General features: G+C 34.8%; 1 protein-coding gene across 1 annotated transcript in view; it reads right to left on the bottom strand.

The window, feature by feature from the left end:
- Positions 1 to 23,827, bottom strand: part of Hmcn1 (hemicentin 1) — a 376,766-nt gene that overhangs the window by 245,853 nt on the left and 107,086 nt on the right. The window contains exon 4 of the mRNA XM_040277215.2: positions 23,243 to 23,365. Coding sequence (XP_040133149.2) covers positions 23,243 to 23,365 — 123 coding nt within the window. The remainder of the gene's footprint in view (positions 1 to 23,242; positions 23,366 to 23,827) is intronic.

Raw genomic sequence — 23,827 nt, 5'->3', positions numbered from 1 at the left:
AAAAAATACTGCTTCTATGTATTTTAAACAATAGTATGTTAGCAATTAAGGACAGAATGAGACTGATTTATAACCTAAGGAGAAATTTTACATTAAGTCGGTGAACATTTAGGTGGAGTTGTTTTATCAAGTATTGCCAGATATCGAAAGGTGACAAAAATACATTCCCTGTGTATGCCAGTTGACAAAGCTACAGTTAAACAATTACAGCACATACCCATTGAGCATTTGCTACCAGGAACAAGGATTCTCTCCTGCTCACACCTAGGAAATGGTGCTAATGAGCAGTGGGGAAGTTTTGGATTTCTAACTGCAAAGCCATGGAAAGAGACCTCAGCAAAAGAACAGAACCTCAATGATTCACCAAATACCTCCTATTCAGAGGCAGACCTGGATCGTGCAGGTCTAAAGCTTACCCAATTGGGGATCTCTTTTTAAGAAAACTAGAAAATTCAGTATAAAAATAGCTACCTTGAATGAGAAAACATTTTGCCTATAGTTCAAATTTCAAAAGGTGAAACATACTTAAAATCTTATAAAAATCTAGAAATTAATAATAGTTTTATTAATATCTGACAAGATTCTCAGATAGTTACTTTTCCTGCGTTGGTTTTTTTTTTGTTTGTTTGTTTGGTTTTTTTTTTTTTTTTGGTTATTTGCTTTAATATCTATACCCATGGGGGAAATACAATATTTTCTAGAGGAAAAAAATAAAATTAAAATTATTTATCAAAATGTTTTAAAGTCTTTACTGGGATGCACTGAGACTTTCAACTTTCAAACACAGCTATGTTTGGTATTTTTTACATCATTAGAAGTTGGGATCCAAAAAATTAACCAAGGTTCCTACAATGTCACTGGACTTAAGGGAACCTGTGTCAGAAGGAAAGTCAGAGCTGAAAAAGACAGTGGTTTTAATCAGACTCTAAATACTTAACTTTTGCAATATTGCTTCATCTTTGTGAACACATTTTAAGTAACCATTTCTAAGTTCTAGAAAGAGTCCAAGCAAAAGATGGACCGTGGGGCTTAAGATCCCTTACCTTCAGAGTAAACTGGTTACCATTCCCCATTCTTTGGATGACAATTACAACTTCCTCACCCACTTAAAACACCAATAAAATGTCAGCCATCATTGTCAGATTGCATGAGCTCCTCAAAGGACGGTTAATAGTACCTATGTCTGGATAGGATGGAATTGGTTAAATGGGAATGGGTTATATACAAGAATGAGACTTCATCTCTTAAAAGCCAAACAGTATTTAGGAGAAAGACTCCATGCTACAGAACACTGCCAGAGGGCAGGAGTACGTATTCTATTTTAAGGGTTTATTGTCTAGTGAGAAAGAAAGAAAGAGCAAGATTCTAATAGATGCCACAACAAACATACATACCCATTGGTTATACTACCACAGAAGATAGTTAACTCTGGATAGCTTATCTGGAAAGATAACCATGCATAATAGTAACTGAGGATGAAGGATGAGCAGGAGTCAAATAGACAAGCAGAAGAAGAGCCTTTGGGACAGAAGGAGTAACAAGTTCAAAGGCACTGGAGATTTATTATGGCACATCCGAAAGACACTCCTGTGTGTCACAGTTGGCAAGCTTGTGAAGTGGTAGAGGATGAAGGTGGAAAGAAGTTGGAGGGCCACAGAAGTTCTGGCATGGCATGCCAGCACAAGACCTTCATCTGAAGATCTGTAGAAATCACTAAAGGAGCCTGGAAACGGGAGTTGCCACCAAGTTTCTGTTTTAAAGTATCCTACTAACAGAATATGGAGGATGGATTTTTGGAGGGTCAGGATAAGATTAGAAGCAGAGGGATTAACAATGTGGTATTGAACACAGACCAGGCAAAAAATAATGAAATAATGAAGAACCAAAGATGTCGGAAGTAAAGAAGAGGAAACAGGATCCAAAGATACCTTGTATGTAATGCTGCCTAGGTAGCCATTTGAGATATGAAAAAGTCTAGAATGACTCAGGTTTCTAGCTTAAGAAATCAAATCAATTGTGATGCCATTTAATTATGACTAGAAATACCAGAGGTAAGTCAGTTCAGGAGGTGTCATCTTGAAAGATGAATACTTCAGCAATTAAAAGGGAAAGGGGAAATTAAAAGGATATGAAAGCATATTCGAAATGTATTACAATGACAAAATATTATACTGATCATAAATGACAATACCTGTTAAAAATAATGAGAAAAACTCTAAGTTATAGCCACAAATTCAAATTGTACAGAAGCTCAATAGTTTTGGATTCTTATAAAGCACAGGTTTGCAGAACTCTTCTGTTTGTCACTGTATATTGGAACCATTAAGAGAATCCCAGTTTCGGGCTGGGGATGTGGCTCAAGCGGTAGCGCACTCGCCTGGCATGCGTGCGGCCCGGGTTTGATCCTCAGCACCACATACAAAGATGTTGTGTCCGCCGAAAACTAAAAAATATTTTTAAAAAAATTCTCTCTCAAAAAAAAAAAAAAGAAAGAAAGAAAGAAAAAGAGAATCCCAGTTTCTCTGTAAACTAAGATTCATTTTGGCAAAATTTTGAGGGATAAATTTCCAGGATCTGTTTCTGCAGCTCATAAAAATTAAATGTTATTTTATATTAAATATTTTATTTAAAAATTTTGTATTTAAATGTATCAGGACAGTAAAGTATGTTATATAAAAAAATTGGAAAACAGAGAATAATATAAGAAAATAAATCACACCCACTACTGTATATATACTATAGGTGTTCCATAAATTAGTTTGGTTTTCCTGTGTGTGTTTTTGGGTACATGTATGTTTATGAGTGTGCTTATACACAGACTTATATGACACATAGTTGCATACCTTTCTTATTTCAACACATATTAATTAGTACTATGTACTCACCCATCTCAGAGACATTAGGCTGACAAAAGGGATTAGACAGAGTTCTCGTCCTGAAGCATATTAAATGAGTTTATAACAATGGCTTAAGGTTGGAGTTATAAATTACTGCCTTTAGTTTGTTCTCTATGTTATGAGCTAATCAGAGTGTACCCTACCAAGGAAAAAGTCAAATCCTAATGCCAGATGATATTCTTTAGCCAATGACAATGTAAGAAAGATCTTTCAGGTGCTCATTCTGTAGGAGACTCTTCACATGCAATTCATCATTGACTGGCTAAGCTCAGCATTTTAAGTGTCCAGACCACAAAGAAATAGAGCATTCCAAGAGACCTATTGCACTGATCTCTTGGTGTCTAAAGGCATTGTTCTGTAAATGGATCGTTGTGATAGAAGGGAGTAAACCTTTTTTATTTCTCAGTCATAATTAATTTTTATTACAATTAACCACACAGCCAGTACAACCCTCTGAAATTAAATTCCCTGAAGTCAGTATCTTTGCTTTTAGAGCAATTAAAAAATATAGCTTCAGGATTCAACAAGAAACCGAATGTCTTGGCTTAAACATGGGTATGAAAGAGTATTGGCAGGAAAAAAAAAAAAAAGACCACAATGTTTCCCTCAGCAATCACAGAATAGAGAAATGAAATTATAGACTGATTATCTAATACTTCAAACACACAAAATATCTTAGAACTTGTGAAAAATCAAAAAGAACTGTTCATTCATGAGAGATTTAGTACACACATTTCAAACCAGGGCTTGGGCGTGCAACACGTATTCACCATAGATAGTGGTAGCACAAGTGGGACTCAAATGTTTGATTTCTAACTTAGTAAAGTGTGCTGGTATTAATTTTAAAACATGTAAAAATAATAAATGATATTAAATCCAAAGCAGTTATCAACAAAATGTTCATTAAGTTATCCCAACTCCAGGAATTAGCATACCCACTTCTCTTACTCAAAGGTTAGCAGAGCCAAATGGGTAACTGAAAATTAAAGGAAATGGTCAGGAGAGTGCCACAAAACTAAAGTGATTACAATGAACATCAACAGAAGATGGCACCAGAAACAGCCCAAACCACAATATCAGGAAAACACTCAAAATGAGTAATGGTAACGCTTTAGTCACTCTCTTCATGTAAATCCTATAGCTCAATCTAAAGTGCTTATCTTCCATACCTGTCACCACATTTCCAAAATTGTTGTTGTATTTTTATCTACACAGAAATAAATTGACTTAATGAGGATGTGGGAGGAAAGGTTCGCTCAGATATTTCCGGTGAGACTGCAAGTTGGTGCAACCACTCTGGAAAGCAGTATGGAGATTTCTCAGAAGACTTGGAATGGAACCACCGTTTGACCCAATTATTCCTCTCCTTTTTATACCCCCGAAACTTAATAACTCTAGTACTACAGTACCACAGTCACATCCATGTTTATATCAGCTCAATTCACAATAGTTAAGCTGGAAAAGCAACCTATGTTCAACAGATGAATGCATAAAGAAAATGTGGTATATTATACAAGGAAATATTACTCAGCCTTAAAGAAGAATGAAATTATGGCACTTGTAGGTAAATGGATAAAACTGGAGACTATCATGCTAAGTGAAACAAACCAATCCCAAAAAACCAAAGGCTAATGTTCTGATATGTGAATACTAACACACAATAAAGAGGAGGGAGGGAAGAACAGAAGTTAATTGGATTAGACAAAGATGAATGAAGAGAAGGAAACGGGATGTGAACAGAAAAGCAGAATGAATCAGACACAACTTTCCAATGTTCATATATGAGTATACAACCAGTGTAACTCGACATCATGCACAAACACAAGAATGGGATCCTAATTAGAATAAGTTATACTCCATGTATGTTTAGTATGTCAAAAAATACTATCACATATACCTAAAAAGAACAGATAAAAATAAATTAAAAGCTATGAAATTTAACTCTAATATAAATATTACCAAAGTGTTATTAAAGACATTTTTATTTAGAGGTATGTGTAGATATTTCACCTCATTTTATGAGTCCTGCATCAGTTCAATGAATTGTTTTTTAATGAAAATTTATGCAATATAAAATGTATAGGATAAGTTTAAAAAATCAATTAAGTAATTTAAAAAAAAACTCTCATTAAGTTAAATTAGAAATAATAATGCACCAGGATGATTTAAATGAAACAGACAGAAAACACCAAATGTTGGCATAAATGTGATATACCAGCATTTTTATTTATTTTATTTTTTTAATTATAAATGGACACTATACCTTTATTTTATTTATTTATATTTATGTGATGCTGAGCATCAAACCCAGTGCCTCACATGTGCTAGGCAAACGCTCTACCACTGAGCTACAACCCCATTCCCTAGCCAGCATACTTATAACTGTTGAAATAGCTTTGGAAAACAGGTGGCATCAGGTAGAGTGAACATATTACACCTCATTTTCCAGCATTCCCACTCCTATGTATATAACCAAGAGAATACCGGTACATATCCACAAAAATGTTCAGAGCAGCAATATTTGCATCAGATCAAAATTTGAAATCACCCAAATATACATCAAGAGTGGAATGGAGAAATGTTCACAAAATGAATACTACACACCAACAAGAACGAGCAATCTACAAGTACATGCAATGACGTGGGTGAAATTCAAAAACAATGTTGAACAAAAGAAACTAGACACTCAAATGCATGGGCTGAATGATTTCATTTACACAAAAGACAAAAAACCCTTGTCACCAGAAGGTGGCATGAAGGTTTCTGAGGTCTTGATGTATGTTCTCAGTCTGAGTGCTGGTGACCCAGGGAGTGTTAGGTTTGTAAGTGTTCTAAGCCACATGCATATGTGTACTTCGCTATATGTATATAATACTTCAAAGGAAATTTTTGAAATAAAAGAAAAAAATATAATTCACAAAAGTACTTACCTAAGCAATCATAGTCTATTTCTTAAATGTAATTCAACTATAAATATATTCAAGAAGTTCAGAGAGATGTTTAGCCTAGGGTATTCAAAAGGAGTAAGATGAAAAAATTTTTCCATGGTAGTAAAATCCACAACACTGGGCCAGCACACCAGACACACAGGAAGTCATTAGAAATAATAATTTTTATATATATGATTTTGACATATATCATTATTTTATGTGTCAGAAAGGAAACACTTTGAATTGATCTATGACGTGCTAATGATTGTAAAATAAATATCACTTAATAGATATTAATTTTGTTTAACAAAAGGCATTACTTGGAATGGATGAGAAAAATGTTCCATAATATATATCAAGTACTGCAGATGCACTAGGATGGGCTCTACATGGGGGTCTTGGAAGGATTTCTATATTAGGTGGTAGGAAAGATGGTCCATGAAGGCTGGAAGGAAGAAGTTAAAAGCTGAAAGATGAGTTTATCCACGGTTGAGGATGTTTTAGAAGCAGAAGTGCAGAGGCAGCAATGTACCCAACACTGCGGAGGCTGATAGTAGATAGCCTAATTAGTGGGGAACCCAGTATTAGGAAATACTTGGAGGTATATTTGGATGGCAAAGGAAGGCCAGATTTTGGAAGGGCTGGAATTCCATCCAAGAAATACAATTTGGACTGCATTCAATTGGCAGTAAGGGTCTGTTTTTAGCACAGAGGCACAGCATGATGAAAGTGATATTTGAGGAAGTTTATCTTGCTGGATGGGAAAGTAGTAGAGAAAGAAGAAATTATTGCAGAAATACAGGTGTGATGTGATGAAGACCTGAGCTAGAGGGCTGACATCCAAAGGGTACATTACATATATTTTTCCACAATAGTTCTTCATGATGTATTCCATACACAGAATTAAGTTTGATGTAATCACCACAATTTCCTAACAAGAAACTACAGTTTTTTACTTAAGATTGGAAATTGAATAAATATATTTTGTGCAAGCAAGAGATGAATAAATATATCCAACCTTATCAAAGGAAATTCACTCTAGCTTTATCTTCAAGTTTCTTAAGATATAAAGTTTACACATATCTAACTAAAAAGCTTCTCTAGAGTATTTATTTATTGAAGTATGCATATTGAATGTGACCTTTACTTAGATCCTGCATGAGTCATTGAGCATGCACATAATTGGATTTGTTTCTCTTGCATGTTCTCTCTCTTGCTTTCTCTCTCAGAGTTTTAAACATTTAATCTTTACACAAATATTAAGGATTTAAATGTTTGGTAAAATGCATTGTCCAATGAAGTGGAGCAAAATCTGTGTTGTCTTAGTCCTTTAATTATGAAAAAGATGATTATCTAGCTTTAGGCAAAAATCTCGGGGACACAATAAGCATTTAGGCATTACTTAAATTTTAAAAGATGAATTTCCAATTGGTGAATCCTTAAAGAATGACTAGGAAGCTCTTAAAAGACTATTAATTTGGTATCACATGCACAGCATGAAATCATTTCTCTGAGCATAATATCATGAAAAGATGTGCTACGGCACAAGAAAAGACAACTGCAACCTATACTTCTTTGGAAATTTTATGGATTGTAGGGTAGGAGACTGGCTATTGTCTGTAGTCAGAGTAGACAAAATTAAAGGGGATAATGCATCTGGCATTGAGAAATAGAATTAACTACACATTCGAAATCTTCTAATCCGTGTAGTTACAGACATACACTTGTGTTTATAAGTCTTAGTAACAGAGCAATCAGCACTAAGCCTATGCCTTAAGAGTGTAATTTAGAAGACTGAATACAGGAACATGGTCCTTTACTAAAGTGACATGTAGTGCAATCATGTTAGTGGTTTAGGGATAAGTAAAGAAAGAGATACTTTGGGCAACTCATCACAACTTAAAAGTAGTAAGGTAATTTTAACATAGCTAACAATAAAAGACCTACTATGTACATATATGATAATTTCAGAGAAATGAGATCTTATTATACAGTTCTTTGCTTTAATTGTGGCTGTAATTCTCAGACACAATAGTAAATGTTCTTAGTAATTTTCCAAAACTATAATCATGCTCTTTATGTCTGTTGGTTTTATATGATCAAACTATATTTATTCTTTCTTGTTAGCTTTTGGAGATACTACCTATTGTCATTTCGAAAATTATCTGCATACATATGAGGCAACAAATGCTTGTGTATTTTTTAATAAATACTTTTCTAATATAATTAATTCTTAATTACTTTGATAACTTTGCTTCTTTCAAATTTCTCAAACTTTTCCCCAGTTCTTGTGAGAAACAAGAACGTCTACCAGACAAAACGCAATAGAGAGGTTTATCCAGAATTCCCATTTTTCTATTAATTATTACAGACCATTTCTAAAGAAATATTAGTATGACATTATTACTTCTTAATCATTAATGTTCAACTTTAACATTTCAAGATTATTCTTTATCTGTTACTTATAACTAGCCTGTTTTACCACTTTAAACATAATAATTTGTATTTTTGTCTTCAAAGTCACTAAAATTCAATACTTTAAAATAACCAATGTCATTCTCTAAGATATTTTTCACTGAATGACCAATTCATGCTCAGACTGACTCGAAGATATCATTTCTTTTGCATTTGCCTCTTCTGCATTTGTCCCCCCTGGGTTTTCTCAGCAAAATGCTGTTTTCCAAGATACATAGCAGTGCTTGATTTGTTGACTTAGTAAACCAATTTTGTTTCATGAGGATACACCAAGTAAGGAATTATCCCCTTAAAAATAATTCAAACCACTAAACAAATGGTAGAAACAACTATTTTTAGACATAATTCAATAGGCCACATGGATATGCTATCCTTGATATGACAAACAAATGAGACAGACCCCAAATTTCAAGCTGGAAGCAATTTTCACTGGAGAAATCTTATTGAGTTGATGAGACAGATCTGAGTTGGAAGAGACTGAAGAAGCTAGAATTTTAAGAACAAAATTACAGAGAGGATGGAGCTTTGAAGACAAAAATATCTAGATATCTGTATGGGCAGCCTCTTGAGTTATTGTGAAGAACAATTTGTACATGTAAAAGGTAAACCTCATGCAGTCAAGAGAAATATTCTTCATAAAGGAAAAGTTTCCAGGGATAACTCAATGTTCCTAGAAATCATACAGAAATAACACAGTAAGTACATGACTTCTTTTCAGTCACAATAGACAGGTCTTTTCAAATTCTTGGCAAAATTAGTAGAGAGCAGAGAATGTCCACATCTTATATGTAGGACTAAATTAATCCCAGGAGAAAGACATTTTTAACCACTCTAAGAGTTTGAAAACAAGCCTCAACCAAAGGAGGATCAACAAAATTCATGAGTAATTCAATATAAAGTCTAATAATCTTTAAATGAATACAACAAAATCCAATATTCAACAGTAAATATAACATTAACAATGTCTACCCCCAATCACTAGACATACAAATAAGCAGGAAAACATGACTTATAACTAATCAATTGAAAGAAGCCACCAAATGATAAAAATGACACACAGCAATTAATATCAATGTTCAATATTAGGAAAATGTAAATTAAAAACACAGTAAGATAAAAACAAAACTATTAGAATGGCTAGAATTTGTTGGACACAGTGATGCATGCCTGTAATCCCAGCAGCTCAGGAGGCTGAGGCAGGAGAGTAACAAGTTCAAAGCCAGCCTCAGCAAAAGTGAGGCACTAAGCAACCAAGTGAGACCCTGCCTCTAAATAAATACAAAATAGGGCTGAGGATGTGGCTCAGTGGTCAAGTGCTCCTGAGTTGAGTCTTTGGTAACCTCCAAAAATTTTTTAAAAATTAAAAAGTGTCTAAAATTTAAATGGTTGACAATCCTCACTGTTAGCAAGAATGTATATCAACTGGAACTCAAAGACATATCAAATGGCAAAATCACTTTGAAAAATAACTTGGTACTTTCTTATAAAACTAAACATACTTTCACATGACCTCTAATTTTTACTCTAACTACACACCCAATAAAAATTAAAATATGTGTCTGCACAAAGAACCACATAGCAATGTTCACAGTAGCTTTATACAAAGTAAATACTAGAAACAACCCAAATGTCCTACAATAGGGAAATGGGTAAACAGACTTTGGTATAGCCATAAAACCAAATGTACTAAATAAAAATAAAGTAACTATTGGTACACATGATAATATGGATGATCTCAGAAACAATAAACTGAGTGAAAAATGCAGACTCAAAATTTCTCATTTATATGAAACATTAGAAATGACTAAACCAATCAAAAATGATGTAAAGGAAAATCAGGGGTTGACAGACTGAAGGGCAGGGGCAGAACTGACTGGGGTGGGACATAAAGGAAATTTTAAGGTAATGGAAATGTTCTGTATCATGATTGTGGTGCACTTTACACAGGTGAATAAATTTGTAAAATTTTATTGGGATGTATGTACATTTGGTATAGAGATATTTTTAGTTCAATACAAACTCCACCTCAATAATACTGATCTAAAATATTTCCTGAGCATATAGCATGTTGAGAAATACAATCAGTACCAACAGAGATAAATGCTGTCTTTATATTCATATTGGATAAAGTGAAAGAATTACTCACGTACACCCATACATACACACGCACCCCCCCACACACACACACATAATAGTCCCTCACTTATTCTTTTATTGTTCAAAAATCATAGTAATCTAACATCATAGTAGGATAAAGGGCTAAACATATTTAAGACAAATCCCCTGAACTCTGGCCCTTAGGAAGCTCACAATCTGGCACTATAGCAGAGACCAGAGAAATAGAAGCAGATGAAAAATGGTAAATATTAAATCAAGTAGAAACAGGGATTCCAGAGGTAGCTATGCAGGACCACCTTTTCTCATCTTTGTAAATGGTTTCCCTTACCAACCATAAATAAGATATATATTTTAGCCCTTAATTCTGCCAAATATAAGCAAAGTATTATTATCATCTTTGAAGTGTTGAACACATTATAAAATATCACCTCTTATGACTGAAGATCCAAGCCAATGCTAGTATTTGCATCAAAGAAAAAAAGAACATTCACAAAATATATTGCAGTTGATATTTCATTCCCAAAAACTAAATGTTATTTTTATAATTCTTTATATTCTAATCTTTGAAGTGGGTAAATGATGATTTACAACTTATGGTTTTATAGAAGTTAACTCCAAACAATTTTATTTTTCAGTGGCAATTAACCTGTATCAATGATTTTCAAGTTTCTTTTAAAAAAAAAAAATAGGACATTTTGGGCTGGGGTTGTGACTCAGCGGTAGAGTGCTCATCTAACATGTGCAAGACCCTGGGTTTGATCCCCAGCACCACATAAAAATAAATAAACAAAGGTATTGTGTCCAACTACAACTAAAAAATAAAAATATTAAAAAAAACAGGACATTTTAATCTGATCATTTTAATCAGAAGTGACCGTAGTAGACTTGCACATAGATAAACACAGAAAACGGGTAAAAGCAGAACTGATTCAATAGAAATAGGAGAAAAGCCTACCTTCAGTGACCCAAGACCCACCCCAAAGAAGCCCCAGGAGCACAGGTTAAACCACTTAGCTGCATAATGAAAGAAGAATAGTATAACTTTAAAAGGAGCTGGTTCATTTCCTTGATAATGGCACAAGGACAATACATTCATTTCCTAATTATTCTATCAGGTAGGGAATCATAAACTGTGACTGTTTCTTTATAGTATCATTAGCATTACTCAGTCCACAGATGAAGAAATCAACGAATACCTGGAAAGTCTATTATGGTCAATTCAGCCAGCCAAATAAGTTTCTGTACCCTTTAAAATAACACTTAAATACCAATCTTCTAAAACAAAATAAACGTAAACTTCAAGAAAAGTTAGTGAGTCTGGAAAACCTTCAAATAGGAAAGGAATGGTTTTCCATTGGGATGCTAGGTTTTTGTACATCTGTTCAGGCTAGAAATTTCCAAAAGAATAAGTTCTCTTAAAGAATTCTGAACTTCAACTTCCAGGCCCCATCTAAAACAAGAGGGATAAAACCTGAGTGAAATAAGAAAACACTAGAAGAGTTTTCTAAATATTTTTGAAGCTGCAATAATATTCAGGGTAAGTTTCGGTAAGAGTAAAAATTGGTTATTTTATAAAAACTAGGCATTTCTATATAGTTGACTTTGGAAACATCATCTGAAAATGAACCACTTGTTTTAATTTTGCAGACTAAATTTGTAAATGATATTTGTCTACATTCATGTATTTGGTATATTATGTCTCACTCAACATTTCTGGTAAAAATGGGAAAAACTTTAAAAACAAAACAAAATTCTAAGAAGCCAGGATCAGAATATTCTTGTGACATTCCTCCTACTGTAAAATATTTTAAATTCAAGACAGGTTATTTATTTCTTATAGAAAGGTTTAAAAAGCAAATTAAACTTATTAGCAAATCAAATTGATTCTTTGGCCTGATCTTTCCCTCTTCCTAATTTTTCTCATAACCATACTCAGCAAGATAGTATTATTTCATGTAAAAAAGAATAAAGTATTAGACATTGTTAGTTGATCCACTTTCTCCACTACAACAGATAGTTAATGTAACTATCACTGCCAAAAAAAAAAAAATCCTTTTTGTTATATATCCATTGCCTCACATACAGTAAATCTGTGTAGCTGTGTAGCTAACATCTAATAGCTTTGTGATATCCGTACCTAATTACCTTTTTTTCATTCCTAGCCCTATTTATTTTTTTAAAATTTTTTTTAAGCTTTAGGTGGACATAATATCTATTTTTATGTGGTTCTGAGGGTCAAACCCAGTGCCTCATACATGCTAGGAGAGCACTCTACCACTGAGCCACAACTCCAGCCCCCTAGCCCTATTTATTATTTATTTTTATTTTGTGACAAGATCTCGCTAAGTTGCTCAGGTCCTTGCTAAATTGCCAAGGCTGGTCTCTAATTTACGATCCTCCTGTTTCAGTCTCTGAGTCACTGGGATTACAGGCATGAGCCACCACACCAGGGTATGTGGCTAATTACATTCCTAAACTACAGTCTTTAGTGTTGTTTATCATGTTAGAAAAATAAAGAATCCCTGAGCCGAGAAAAAACTAACCTCAAAGGCACAGTCTTAACAACTGAATGTGTGTCCAAAGAAAACAATGTCATCTTATGGACAGGCAGATTCAAATAAGAAAGGGTCCAGAAAGGCCTCCATGATTCCATTGGCAGAAACGAATCATGGAGAGCTCTGGACCTGAATTCTCAGTCATCTGTGGCCTAGACTCATCATCCTAGCTTACACTGGATAAACTATTCTTGGGTACAGATCTTCCTGTGCACAATAAGCTATGAGCAAGACAATTCTTTCTTCCTCCATTTGTCATAAAAAATAATACATAAATTTTATTCCAGATTCTGAGATCCAAATCTCAACTTCATTGCTAAATTTCTTCAATCATCATTCAACAGATATTAAGTATCTATAAATTTACTGTATGCCTGGCACTCCGATACTCAGTAGAAATATATCAAATTAAAGAGTTTTTTTTTTTTTTAGCTATTGTAGAGTTTATAGAAATAGTACAGAAGCAATTGTACTATAATATCAAGAGAAAGTATTTATAAGAGGCTAGCCAAGGCTGGGAAATATGCATTTAGGAAAAGCAGCAAAGGAGGAGAACATCATCTAATGGATGCTCAGGGCAAGAGGTTTTCAAGCAAACAAAAAGGGTCCAGGGTGTCACACTTTGCAGAGGAAAATAAAGGCTGAGGCAACGATCATGGGAATACATGATAATACAGTTCTACTGCTGACAAGTTTTACTTCTGAGACAGTCAAAGATCACAGAATACATAAACATGTCAGGACAAAGGAAGAAATCACTACTCAAGTCTGGTGAGGCAGAGAAGGCCTATGCCCAAGGACGAGGCAAAACAGTGGAGTTTGGTTCATGGTTTTGCTCTTGGACAGGGGAGACTTGATCTCCTCCTCGTATATTCCAAAACCCAGGTCTTGAGACACCATATCCACGTCTGGGTCACAGTGCAGAGCCTGTTTGTGACCCTCTTCCATTAGCCTGTGGGGTGCTGTACAGCCTCATTTTTAGTGGAAATGCTTTCAGTATTTTTTTCAGCTTAACCATAATATATTCGTTATTCTAAATATTATTAAAACTACAAGAAGTAGTATTAAAATTATCTATAATCACCCTACTGTCATTGTCAACATATTTGGGTATAATCTATCCATTTCTTCCCATGAAATATGCATATATAAGGGGGCAGGGATGTAGCTCCATGGTTCAGCACTTGCTTAGAATGCATGAAGCCCTCTTTTGTTCCCTAGCATCAAGGGGGGAAAAAAGGGAAAAAAAATATGCATACAAACATGTAAATACCTGTATTTTTAAAACTGCAATATTACCAAACAATTTTAATAAACATTGCTTGAATTAAATAGAAATTTAATTGCTTATTTACATTATTATTTATTAATCATTAATTATTAAATGTTTTAGTCATTATGTTATTGAGTTAATTTAACCCATTAAAATTATTTAAGTGAATGTGGTCAAATTATCACAAATGTATTCACTAAGATTCCTAAAGACTTTCTTTCTCACAGAAGATACTGATGTATGAACTAATAGTTTCACCATCCCATACTTCCGAGATTGTTAAAAAAAAAACAAAAGGATGATAAAATAACCCAACAATATTTTAAGGAAAATCAAATATTCATGTCTATTTAAAATCACAACTAAGAATTACTGAAAGACTTTTTCCTTCCTCATTCAGTCACTCACACTAAAGCTGTTTAAATTATATGGTATATGACTTTAAAGTGCATTTTTCTTCTGGGGCCTTTCACGAGAAAAAAAAAATTGTAAATTTTGTCAGAAAGCCAAATCATATCCAAAATGTTACAAGAGAGCTCTCAAAACTAGCTCACACCCTCTCTCAAGAGATTTTGCATTTATAACACTATTGCAGTCAATTCATGTCAGGAATGCATAAGGAACCTGGAAGGTATAGGAAGCAGGACTTGTTTTCCCGTTATCCTGGTTCATAAAAAAATTTCTCCAAAAAAAATTCCCTTACTTTGACTCCATAACCCTTTCTTCTGCTCTTTGTTATTGAAAAATGAGAAGGAAAAATCGGATTTTCCCAGATTAATATTTTTATTTACGTTTAACCAAATGCAAACAACGCTAAATCATGCCATATGCTGGGTAATTACTTGGCATTTGCAATTTAATATCTTCATGGAGTTACTTAACTTCATTACTTAAGCCTACTGTTTTGAGTGGTCTGTTCTTTATATCATACTGAAAAATAAGATCCTGAGTTTTCATCATTCTTTGTATATAAAATTCTTTATCTCTTTCTTAAAAAACAATATGCATGTTTTTTCCAAAGGCTTTAAGCTATGTTTAATTGATAGAATTATTTCCATCAAAGATACTAACCAAGAATTTTCCTTCTATCTCATAATAATATTGATCTACTGTGTTCAGTAAAAAAGCTATCACTTTTTTTTTTTAGATAATAACTATGTAATGGGGTTCCTGGAAAAGTAGTTAAGAAAATTTTTAAATTATATAAGATCTACATGGAGAAATTAATGAGAGAAATTAATAAGAGCCAAGTTATCCAATTATCATCATGAAACAAAAAATACTAACATATTCCCCCCTCAGTTACATAAATATAAAATTCTCATTCTGGAGAATTTTTTTTTTTCTCTCTTCTGTGACAGACAAAACTGTCCTTTAACATCGAAAGTACTCAAATCTCTTGGTGAGATGGCCCTGTTGGTTGAGATTTTCAGAGCCTTTTGGTAAACAAGAGACTGAGACTCTAAAATTCTTCTTCCAAAATTTCAAATCTATGTTTTTCAAAATATTTTAGACATGATCTCACTTATTTTTCATACACAATAAATCTTGCTATGTCTTTGTAACTCCTAGTTTAAAGGATTGAAATATAATTGTTTTTCCCCCTCAAGACAATGTCTTTATTCCCCCATAATATCCCATCAAAATGACCATCACTTATACTGCTTAGCATTTCAAAAAAAATTACAGAATATTTTTAGTATTAACAAGCACAAAGTTCTACTAGATTGCCATTTCAGTATGCTTAGTGCTAGCTAAACTAGTAGTTTATCAGGACACTTGAAAATGGTGTAAGCCTTTCCTATGTATCACAGACATTCAGCATCTCTGACTCCTTTGAGAGTGGTACTTTCCCCTTAAAAACCACTTATAAATAGATAGTTAAAGAGGGATTATATGAACCTCTTGTCAATAAACAGAAATCAAGAACAAAAAAAAAAAACCATTACACTGGAGGTTGAAGGTATGTCAGCTCTACCAAAGATAGATTCTTCATCCCTTAATTTGCATGTTTTAAAATTATATTTCACATCCTTCTCTTTGTGAACCCACCTAGCTCAGACCTTTCCTGCCACCCCATCAAGGTTCTTATACTCCTTGAGGACTCTGCAAAGTTAGTGGACTCCTTGGGTTTTAGCTCAAATGGACAGGCCTCTCACACAAGGCAGGGGTTTGACCTGTCAGTTCTGGGTGACAGCTTTTTGCAGCCAGGGTCATTCTCCATGTGCCCCTCCTTCTCTCTGCCAGTTATCTTTGTAGCTCTAGCCCAGATCCCTCCATTTTTAGGTCTTTTCCTAGGAATATCTGGCCTAGACCTAAAAGGTTCCCTCTTAACACTCTTTTATTAGTGCATTATGTACACATAAATTATGTAATATATAATATATAAAATATAATATATAATGCTTTCTTGTTTGAAATCTTCATTAAATACAATATTTTTCAAACATCCAATATGCAATCTCTTAAATGTGGTAGTTTTTCAATTTTTTAAAAATCAATTCCTAAAAAATCATTGGTACTCTGATGTAAAAATAAATATAGACACTGTGGGGGGCACTTATTATTCTATCACAGACATGTGCTTTCTCAACACAAAAGTTTGAAAAGAAATCTTTTAAAATTCAATGTACAAAACATGCAAGGAACTATCCAAACTGTTAAAGGCTGTGTAAAATTGGTTCCTTGGAATTTTATTCGTCTCAGCATTGCCGATTTTCTTCATGTATCCTTGTTTTCCTCTGCAACTTTTTAAGAGATGATGGCCAGTGATTTCAGTGGCTAGCTAGTTGTTTTGATTTTAAATAGCAAGCATTTGGGACATTGTTCTGTCAATTCAAATATTTAGTTTCCTCCACATTCTACACAGTAGAATGGCTAATTTCTTTCAAACCAGGGTGGATTTTGAATGAGGTTGACACAATAACTTTTTGGACATTTAGGACTCTTGCAAACTGAGAATTAGCCATGCCTGCAATTGATTCAGTTAGCTTGACATCTCATAGTAAACTGATATTTTATTTTATCTTCTAATCAAAACAGTCAGCTAAATAAGCAGGTTTATCTTTTTTTCCTTTTTTTTTTGTCCTGTTGAAACCATGCAACTTATTGAACAGTGTCTACCCTTAAATAACATTTCTTTTCTATGAAATATTCCTCCAGGCATTTATATAAATTTCTCTCCCCTTAGTGACAGCTCTTATATCTGATTTTTTTTATTGTACTTTAGAAAGAAGCTTTAATGAGGGGTTTACATTATATTTTCTTTTGATATTAAGGTTCAAATATCCTGACTATCTTATGCAGGATCATCAGGATAACACCTTGATATTGAAATTTACATTTCGTAGACCGTGAGTTCCACTGTGTAGCAGTGATGACCCCACTACACATTATAGAATGTTTTGCTGCAGCTTATAGCTAGAGCTTCAACAGCCTCCAAAGTCAATACACAAAACCATGAAACAGAAGATACACTTATTTTGCAAGATTTACCCCTTTAAATCGCATTCCCCGTCTCCCATCCCCTTTTGTCCCACCTGCTGCTGTTGCACATTGACAGAGCTCTGCTTGAATTCGGGTATATTTTGCTTAAATGGGGTCCTGTTGACAACAGTCATCATCTTCCACCCCACCGTACCCCCACATTTATGAGGAACATTTTGTACTATATACCCTTTAAATATCATGAAAAAAAATTGTTCATATGCTCAGAAGTCTATGGCCAACAGATAATACTTTAAACAATCATGACTTTTTTTTTTTTTTAACCTCAACAAAGGGAAACAGAAAGTACACATGGCTTCATTTAACTGTGAGTGACCAATAAAGCACTCCCAGGTGCCTGGGAGTGAAAGGGCAATTATGTGACTGGAACATTAGCACTCCTAGCCACACACTTGGAGGTTAACATGCCCATCTTAGCCCAACAATAGAGAAAGAAAAGCATTCCACTAAAACTAAGGTGCATATATTTTTTTATATATATACATTTGGGGATGACTGAGCTCTGAGCTTATTGTAATGTCCGAGCTCTGAGCTTGCCACTTTATTTTCAACAGGCAAATTCAAAGAAGGGATACATGGAAATATTTACACACCGTTTCCCATACATTTCCTGTGGCTTTCAGAAAATTAGAGTTGTCTGATACATTTTCAAGTTTCAGAGGAAACACCCGTTTCTACTTATGTTCAAGGTCAGCAGCAAGGTTATGTTTTTGAAATTATGTCTGCAGTGAAACTTGGAATGGGGGAAAGAAGCAGATACCTCATTTCACATCACTAATTGTTCAAACCCCTGAATGATTCTCATCATTAAGCCCATATGCAGGGAGCTCTTGGTCTGAATTCTAGTCAAACGTGGCTGTTGGCCAAAGTATTTGCAGGAAGGGGCTGTGCCAAATTCATACTCCAACAAAGTTTATGGTTTTTCTAATATCAGTACTTAACTCAGGAAAAAGGAGTGCAAAACTAGCAAGAGAAATAAGTGCAGTCATCTCTAATCTGTGAGGCTTCCTGTTGCCAGGTCACTGAATTTTTCACAGATTGTCACTTTGTCTTCCTGGTTCTTTGTTACTTCCTCCAATAGCAGTTAGTATTTATTGATATGTCTTCAAACCAACAACCTTACCACTCTCTCCTATTTTAGAGAAAAAGAAACAGAGTCGCAGAAAATTATGTAACTTGTCTAAGGTCATACAACTAGGATATGAGCCATGGTCCCAGAGCCTGAAGTCAACTCCTACACAGTACTGTTTGTACTGGTTTGTTGTTGTTTGTTGTTGTTTTTCCCCCATAGATTCGTTGTCTACCCTTTTCCATCTGGCTTTGGGCCTTGGGATGCTAACTTCTGTGGACTGCCTCGACAGGGCCCCAGGCTTCTGGCTTCTAGTTAGATTTGGGGAAATGGAAGGTACCAGAAAAATGGGACCTGTTGGGTGTGCATACCCTTGAATCCATCCTGACAAGGCTTCAGTTTGCCTACAAGGCCACAGTTCTTAGTGAGCCCTCAGCCTGGGTCTCACCGAGTGCCCTAGGAGCCGTCTCCTCCTCCCCTCCAGACTTAGGAGACATATGGGTGGATCCATTGTTGCTGGATTTGGAGCTTCCTCAGTTCTGCCTAGATGGTGGCATGTTATCATTTATTAAATGTTCTTTTGTCCCTTTGAGTGAGCCATTTGTTTTCGGTGGGGCAATTCCTGGGACCCCGAGTCTGTAATGGACACATCTACTGAGATGGTAACATTTAATAGACCGGAACAGCTCCACCAGGCTGGGATGTCAAGGAAGACCTTTCCTGGGGTCTGAAGGGACTGATGGAGGACATGAGTTCCGGAGGTGGGGCGAGAGGATGGGGAAACTCAGGACAAATTAACAATGGATCTTTCGTGTTAGTTTCTTTGACACAAAGATAGAAGATCTCTAACTTTTGAGATTTCAAATTTGGACTTTTTCTTATAATAAAAGAAGAATTAATTGGATCAACTAATAATGACTCCATTTTCAAACAAAGAGGAAAGTAGTACTGTCATGATTTAGTTCTAGTTCTGTCTTCAAAGGTGAAGTAAGTTAGCTCCTTGGGATGAGTTTCTACTTGTGCTTCCAAAATGTAATATCATACAGTGATTTATAGACCACTGATGCTGAGCCAAGTAATTTCTTCACTTTGATTTTCCTTTTATGTTAAATGAAGATGAAAGATACCTAGGATCTTCTACTTAATCATTGTTTAAAGAACAATAACTTCAAGTTAGCTCAAGAGAGAGCTGATACAAAATACACCCAACGAGGTGAGGAAATTGATGAACTAGATTAAGAGGGTAAATCATAACGCTCCATAGTTTCCTTTTAGAAAGAGCACATGAAAAAATCTCTCTCGAGTCAAATGTAAGGACTCGGTGCGTGTGTGGCGTCCCTGCAGTTCTTGGAGCTATTAAATGTAGATATCCTTAGAGCATTTATTTTCCTTAGAATTTGTAATGTTTACATAATAAAAGAATCCAGAACATTGAGAAAAAAGAAATGACTAACAATGCCAAATTCTCCCTCTTAACAAAATCTTGCACATTGGTGGCTTTCTTTAAAGAACATTTCTTCTCTACAGTTCCAGTAAGCCTTCATAATACCTTTTCTCATCAACAGGCAAAGAGAAAATTGCCCAGCTCTTTCTGGATTATCCCACTCAGATGTATTTCCCAGCTACCACTAGACTTCTGTTTTCTAACAAGCATGTAACATTTTACAGATTATTCACATGTTTGTAAAATGGTAAAACATTGTAACACTCTAACAAAGTTTCCCCCACTTTAAAAGCAAACTAGCAATACCCCCAGGATTATAAAGCAATTTAACATTTATTGGGTACTTAACCCTGTATCAGATCTCCTATGGAACATTTTACATGCATTATCTCATTTAATGTTATCATTTTCTAAAATGGAAATTCTACCATCTCCATTTTACAAGCAAGTAAACTGGGGCTCACAGAGCAGATGTCACATAAAAATGCAGAGATTTATCATTTAGGATTCGTTTACCTTTAGGTAACTGAATACTCAATTCTAATTGGCCTGTGCAATATTGTTCCCTTAACTAGAGGCTTACCATTAGGATAGGAGTGAGTGATGACTTAATCCAGAGACTGGATTTTTCTTAACTCCTCACTCTTCCTTGTATTTGTTCTATTCTCAAAATTGTCTCAAGTTGCTTGCATCAGATTGGGGATTCACACCCATGGGGGACAACATCTAAAAAAAAAAAGAATTTCTCCAGGACACCCTAGCTAAATTCCCATCGAGTCTCATCAGCCCAAAGTAAATGAGACATCCTTCCTTCAATCATTTAGCAAGCGCTTGGAATTGCTATGGTTGGCAAATAGATCAAGACCCATCCGCACTGGTGTTAAACTCGGTTTTATAAGAATAGACTATTTCAGCAATGATCTTCTCTAACCCTATTTTTCCAAAATTAAATTGACAGATCAGAACATCATTTGACGATGCACGAGAGAAACACTTACCAGTGGGTTAACTACACCTATAAAATTTTCTGTACCAAAACTTTAAATTATTATTCTTATGAATTATATGGCAATTGTCAGAATTGCGAACAATTTACTAGATCTATAAAGTTATTCATGAGACCATTTACCTAATAAATAAGGTGTGTGCCTCTATAAGGTTTAGCATTTTCTCAGTTGAAGACAATAATATTTTTGATTTTTAGTGACACAATTTTTCCTGGGTGTGTATAAATAAGTGGAATCACAGTTACAGGACACATGGGGTTTTTTCCTCTTTCTTTGGGATCCATCTACTAATAAAGTCCTATAGTTCTCACAATTTCACCTAACTTCTTCCAATCTCAATGTTGTGTCTGACCGCTCATCAACTGGTCCAAGCAACTGTTCTTTCAAAAGCCCTAGGTGTTGGCCATGAGTCTTTTAACCTCTTCTCCAGTACTGTCTGCTAAGAACCATCATGTCCACTGGGCATGACATCTGCTGGTTCCAACACCCCATCTGTCTCCAGTGAATATTATTGTCACTTTCAATCCAGCACCTCACCAAACCCTAAGGGTTGTAACTCACAATTTCTTATGTCCCACTTCCTGCTGGTGATCCCGACTATACCCCAGGGTCTTACAGAATTTAAAGCTAAAAACTCTGATCAGCAACCTTTCCTTCATTTGTTTAAGCAAGATATAGGTGACGACACATGAAACCCAATCCCTGAGAGTCCCGAAATCTTTTCTGATATCTTCTCAGGTTTCCAAATCTTCATTCAAAAAATGTATGCATACTAACTGCTAAAGGGAGCCCTTGTAGTCATTAGACCTGCCCAGGCATTTCTGAGTCACTAAAGGGGACATAACATGGACTCAAACCATAAATCTCTCAAAAGCCATTTCTTCCAAGAAAACTCTTTTTAGATTAAAGTAACTCTCTAGGCTTATATACTTCAATATTTGGGGGAAAAAATGTTTTTGTTAAACTGTTGGCTCTAGGAATTTGTAAGTCCTTAACATTGGAAAGACATTATAGGTTTTATTGCAAGGACACTATAAATTTTATTATCAAACACTTAGATTCTATTAGTTCCACTATGATGGAATAAGAACTCTTCAACTATAAGAGAACTCCATTTCATTCAAGACACAAGGGAATCTGTCATGAAATTAATAGACCTTGTAAAAAGAGTCACTGCATCAATTAAATGTGAATTGTGTCCATTTAAAACTTTATCTTTGTACTGGTATGTTCCTGGAAATTTCAATGGGAGCCAAATAAATAAATTAACAGGCAAATAAAATATTATTATCATGAGCGAGGCCAAGGCAACACAATGAAGAAGGAAATCTTGACAATTAGACCCACCTCAAAGACATTTAAGAAAATACTAGGGTTTTCTTAATATGAGTTACAAATTTTATTACCAAACATTTTATTGTTGTTACACAATAGCTTTATTTATTTATTGCTATGTGGTGCTAAGGATCAAACCCAGTTCCTCACACGTGCCAGGCAGGCACTCTACAGTTGAGTTATAGCCCCAGCCCACCAAACATTTTTGATAACTATTTACTCAGTTATAGTTCTGACTTTTAATGTTAGATGCCAAACCTCATTAGAATTTTGTTCAATAATTAACTTTTTCACATCCTAATTCAATAACTAGTCAAGCCTCACTTTACTGGTTATCCAAAGTTCATTCATTAGAAACACAAATTGACCTTATTAAGCAATAAAAACTACAAACATCTGATTAAAACTAAATTAATATTAAATACATGTATGCTTAAATCTAAAAATGTGTGGCTATAGCATAATGCAATCTAGAAATCTATTCCTCCACATTAGTTCAAGGATATTATTGACTGGTGTATGGTTTAGGAGTAAATCCCATTAGTTAAAACAGGTTTTGGAATCAATGAGGCCAAACGAACCAAGTTGGGTAAAGTAGCTGGCAATAAGTAAACCTACTTTATTGAACTGACCTCATTAACTTGTTTTTTGTCCAGATGGAACACTTGACCAGAACTTGTAGAGGCGATTTCTTCATACACTTTATATCCAATATGGCTCCTGTCGTCACAATCTCCAGTGAGCACAAATACCACCTGTGGTTTAAAAAAAAAAAAAAAAAAGTTTAATGGACTTTATACTTATTGAGCACTTATTATGTGTTAATATATTGCTAGGCAATTGGGATTCTTAATCACTCTGTTTAACAGTGAACCTATATGGGAGCAGAATCATTTACATTTCAGAAATACAGGCTAAAAGCAATGGAAATGAATGTGAGACCCTGACTGTGCAAGACTGCATAACAGCCTCTGTTCCTCACCCCTCCCTGTAGCCATTCACCCTGCCAAAGGATTCTGAAGTTCCTTTCACTAAAGAGGTAGAGTTTATTTTGTCATCTCTGGGTCTAAGCTTGGTCACTTGTCTCGCTTGGGCCAAAAGCAAGAAACAAAAGGGATATTCTGCAGGTTCTGAACTTCAACTCAAAACACCTTATGCATTTCCACTTGATCTCTAGCGTTTCTGCCATGGCTATGAGAAGGGCATGACTAAACTAA

This window comes from Ictidomys tridecemlineatus, chromosome 10, assembly GCF_052094955.1.
Source record: "Ictidomys tridecemlineatus isolate mIctTri1 chromosome 10, mIctTri1.hap1, whole genome shotgun sequence".
Classification (NCBI taxonomy): Eukaryota; Metazoa; Chordata; class Mammalia; order Rodentia; family Sciuridae; genus Ictidomys; species Ictidomys tridecemlineatus.
The sequence above is the reverse complement of the archived record's forward strand: the minus strand, read 5'-3'. Positions and strand labels throughout refer to the sequence as shown.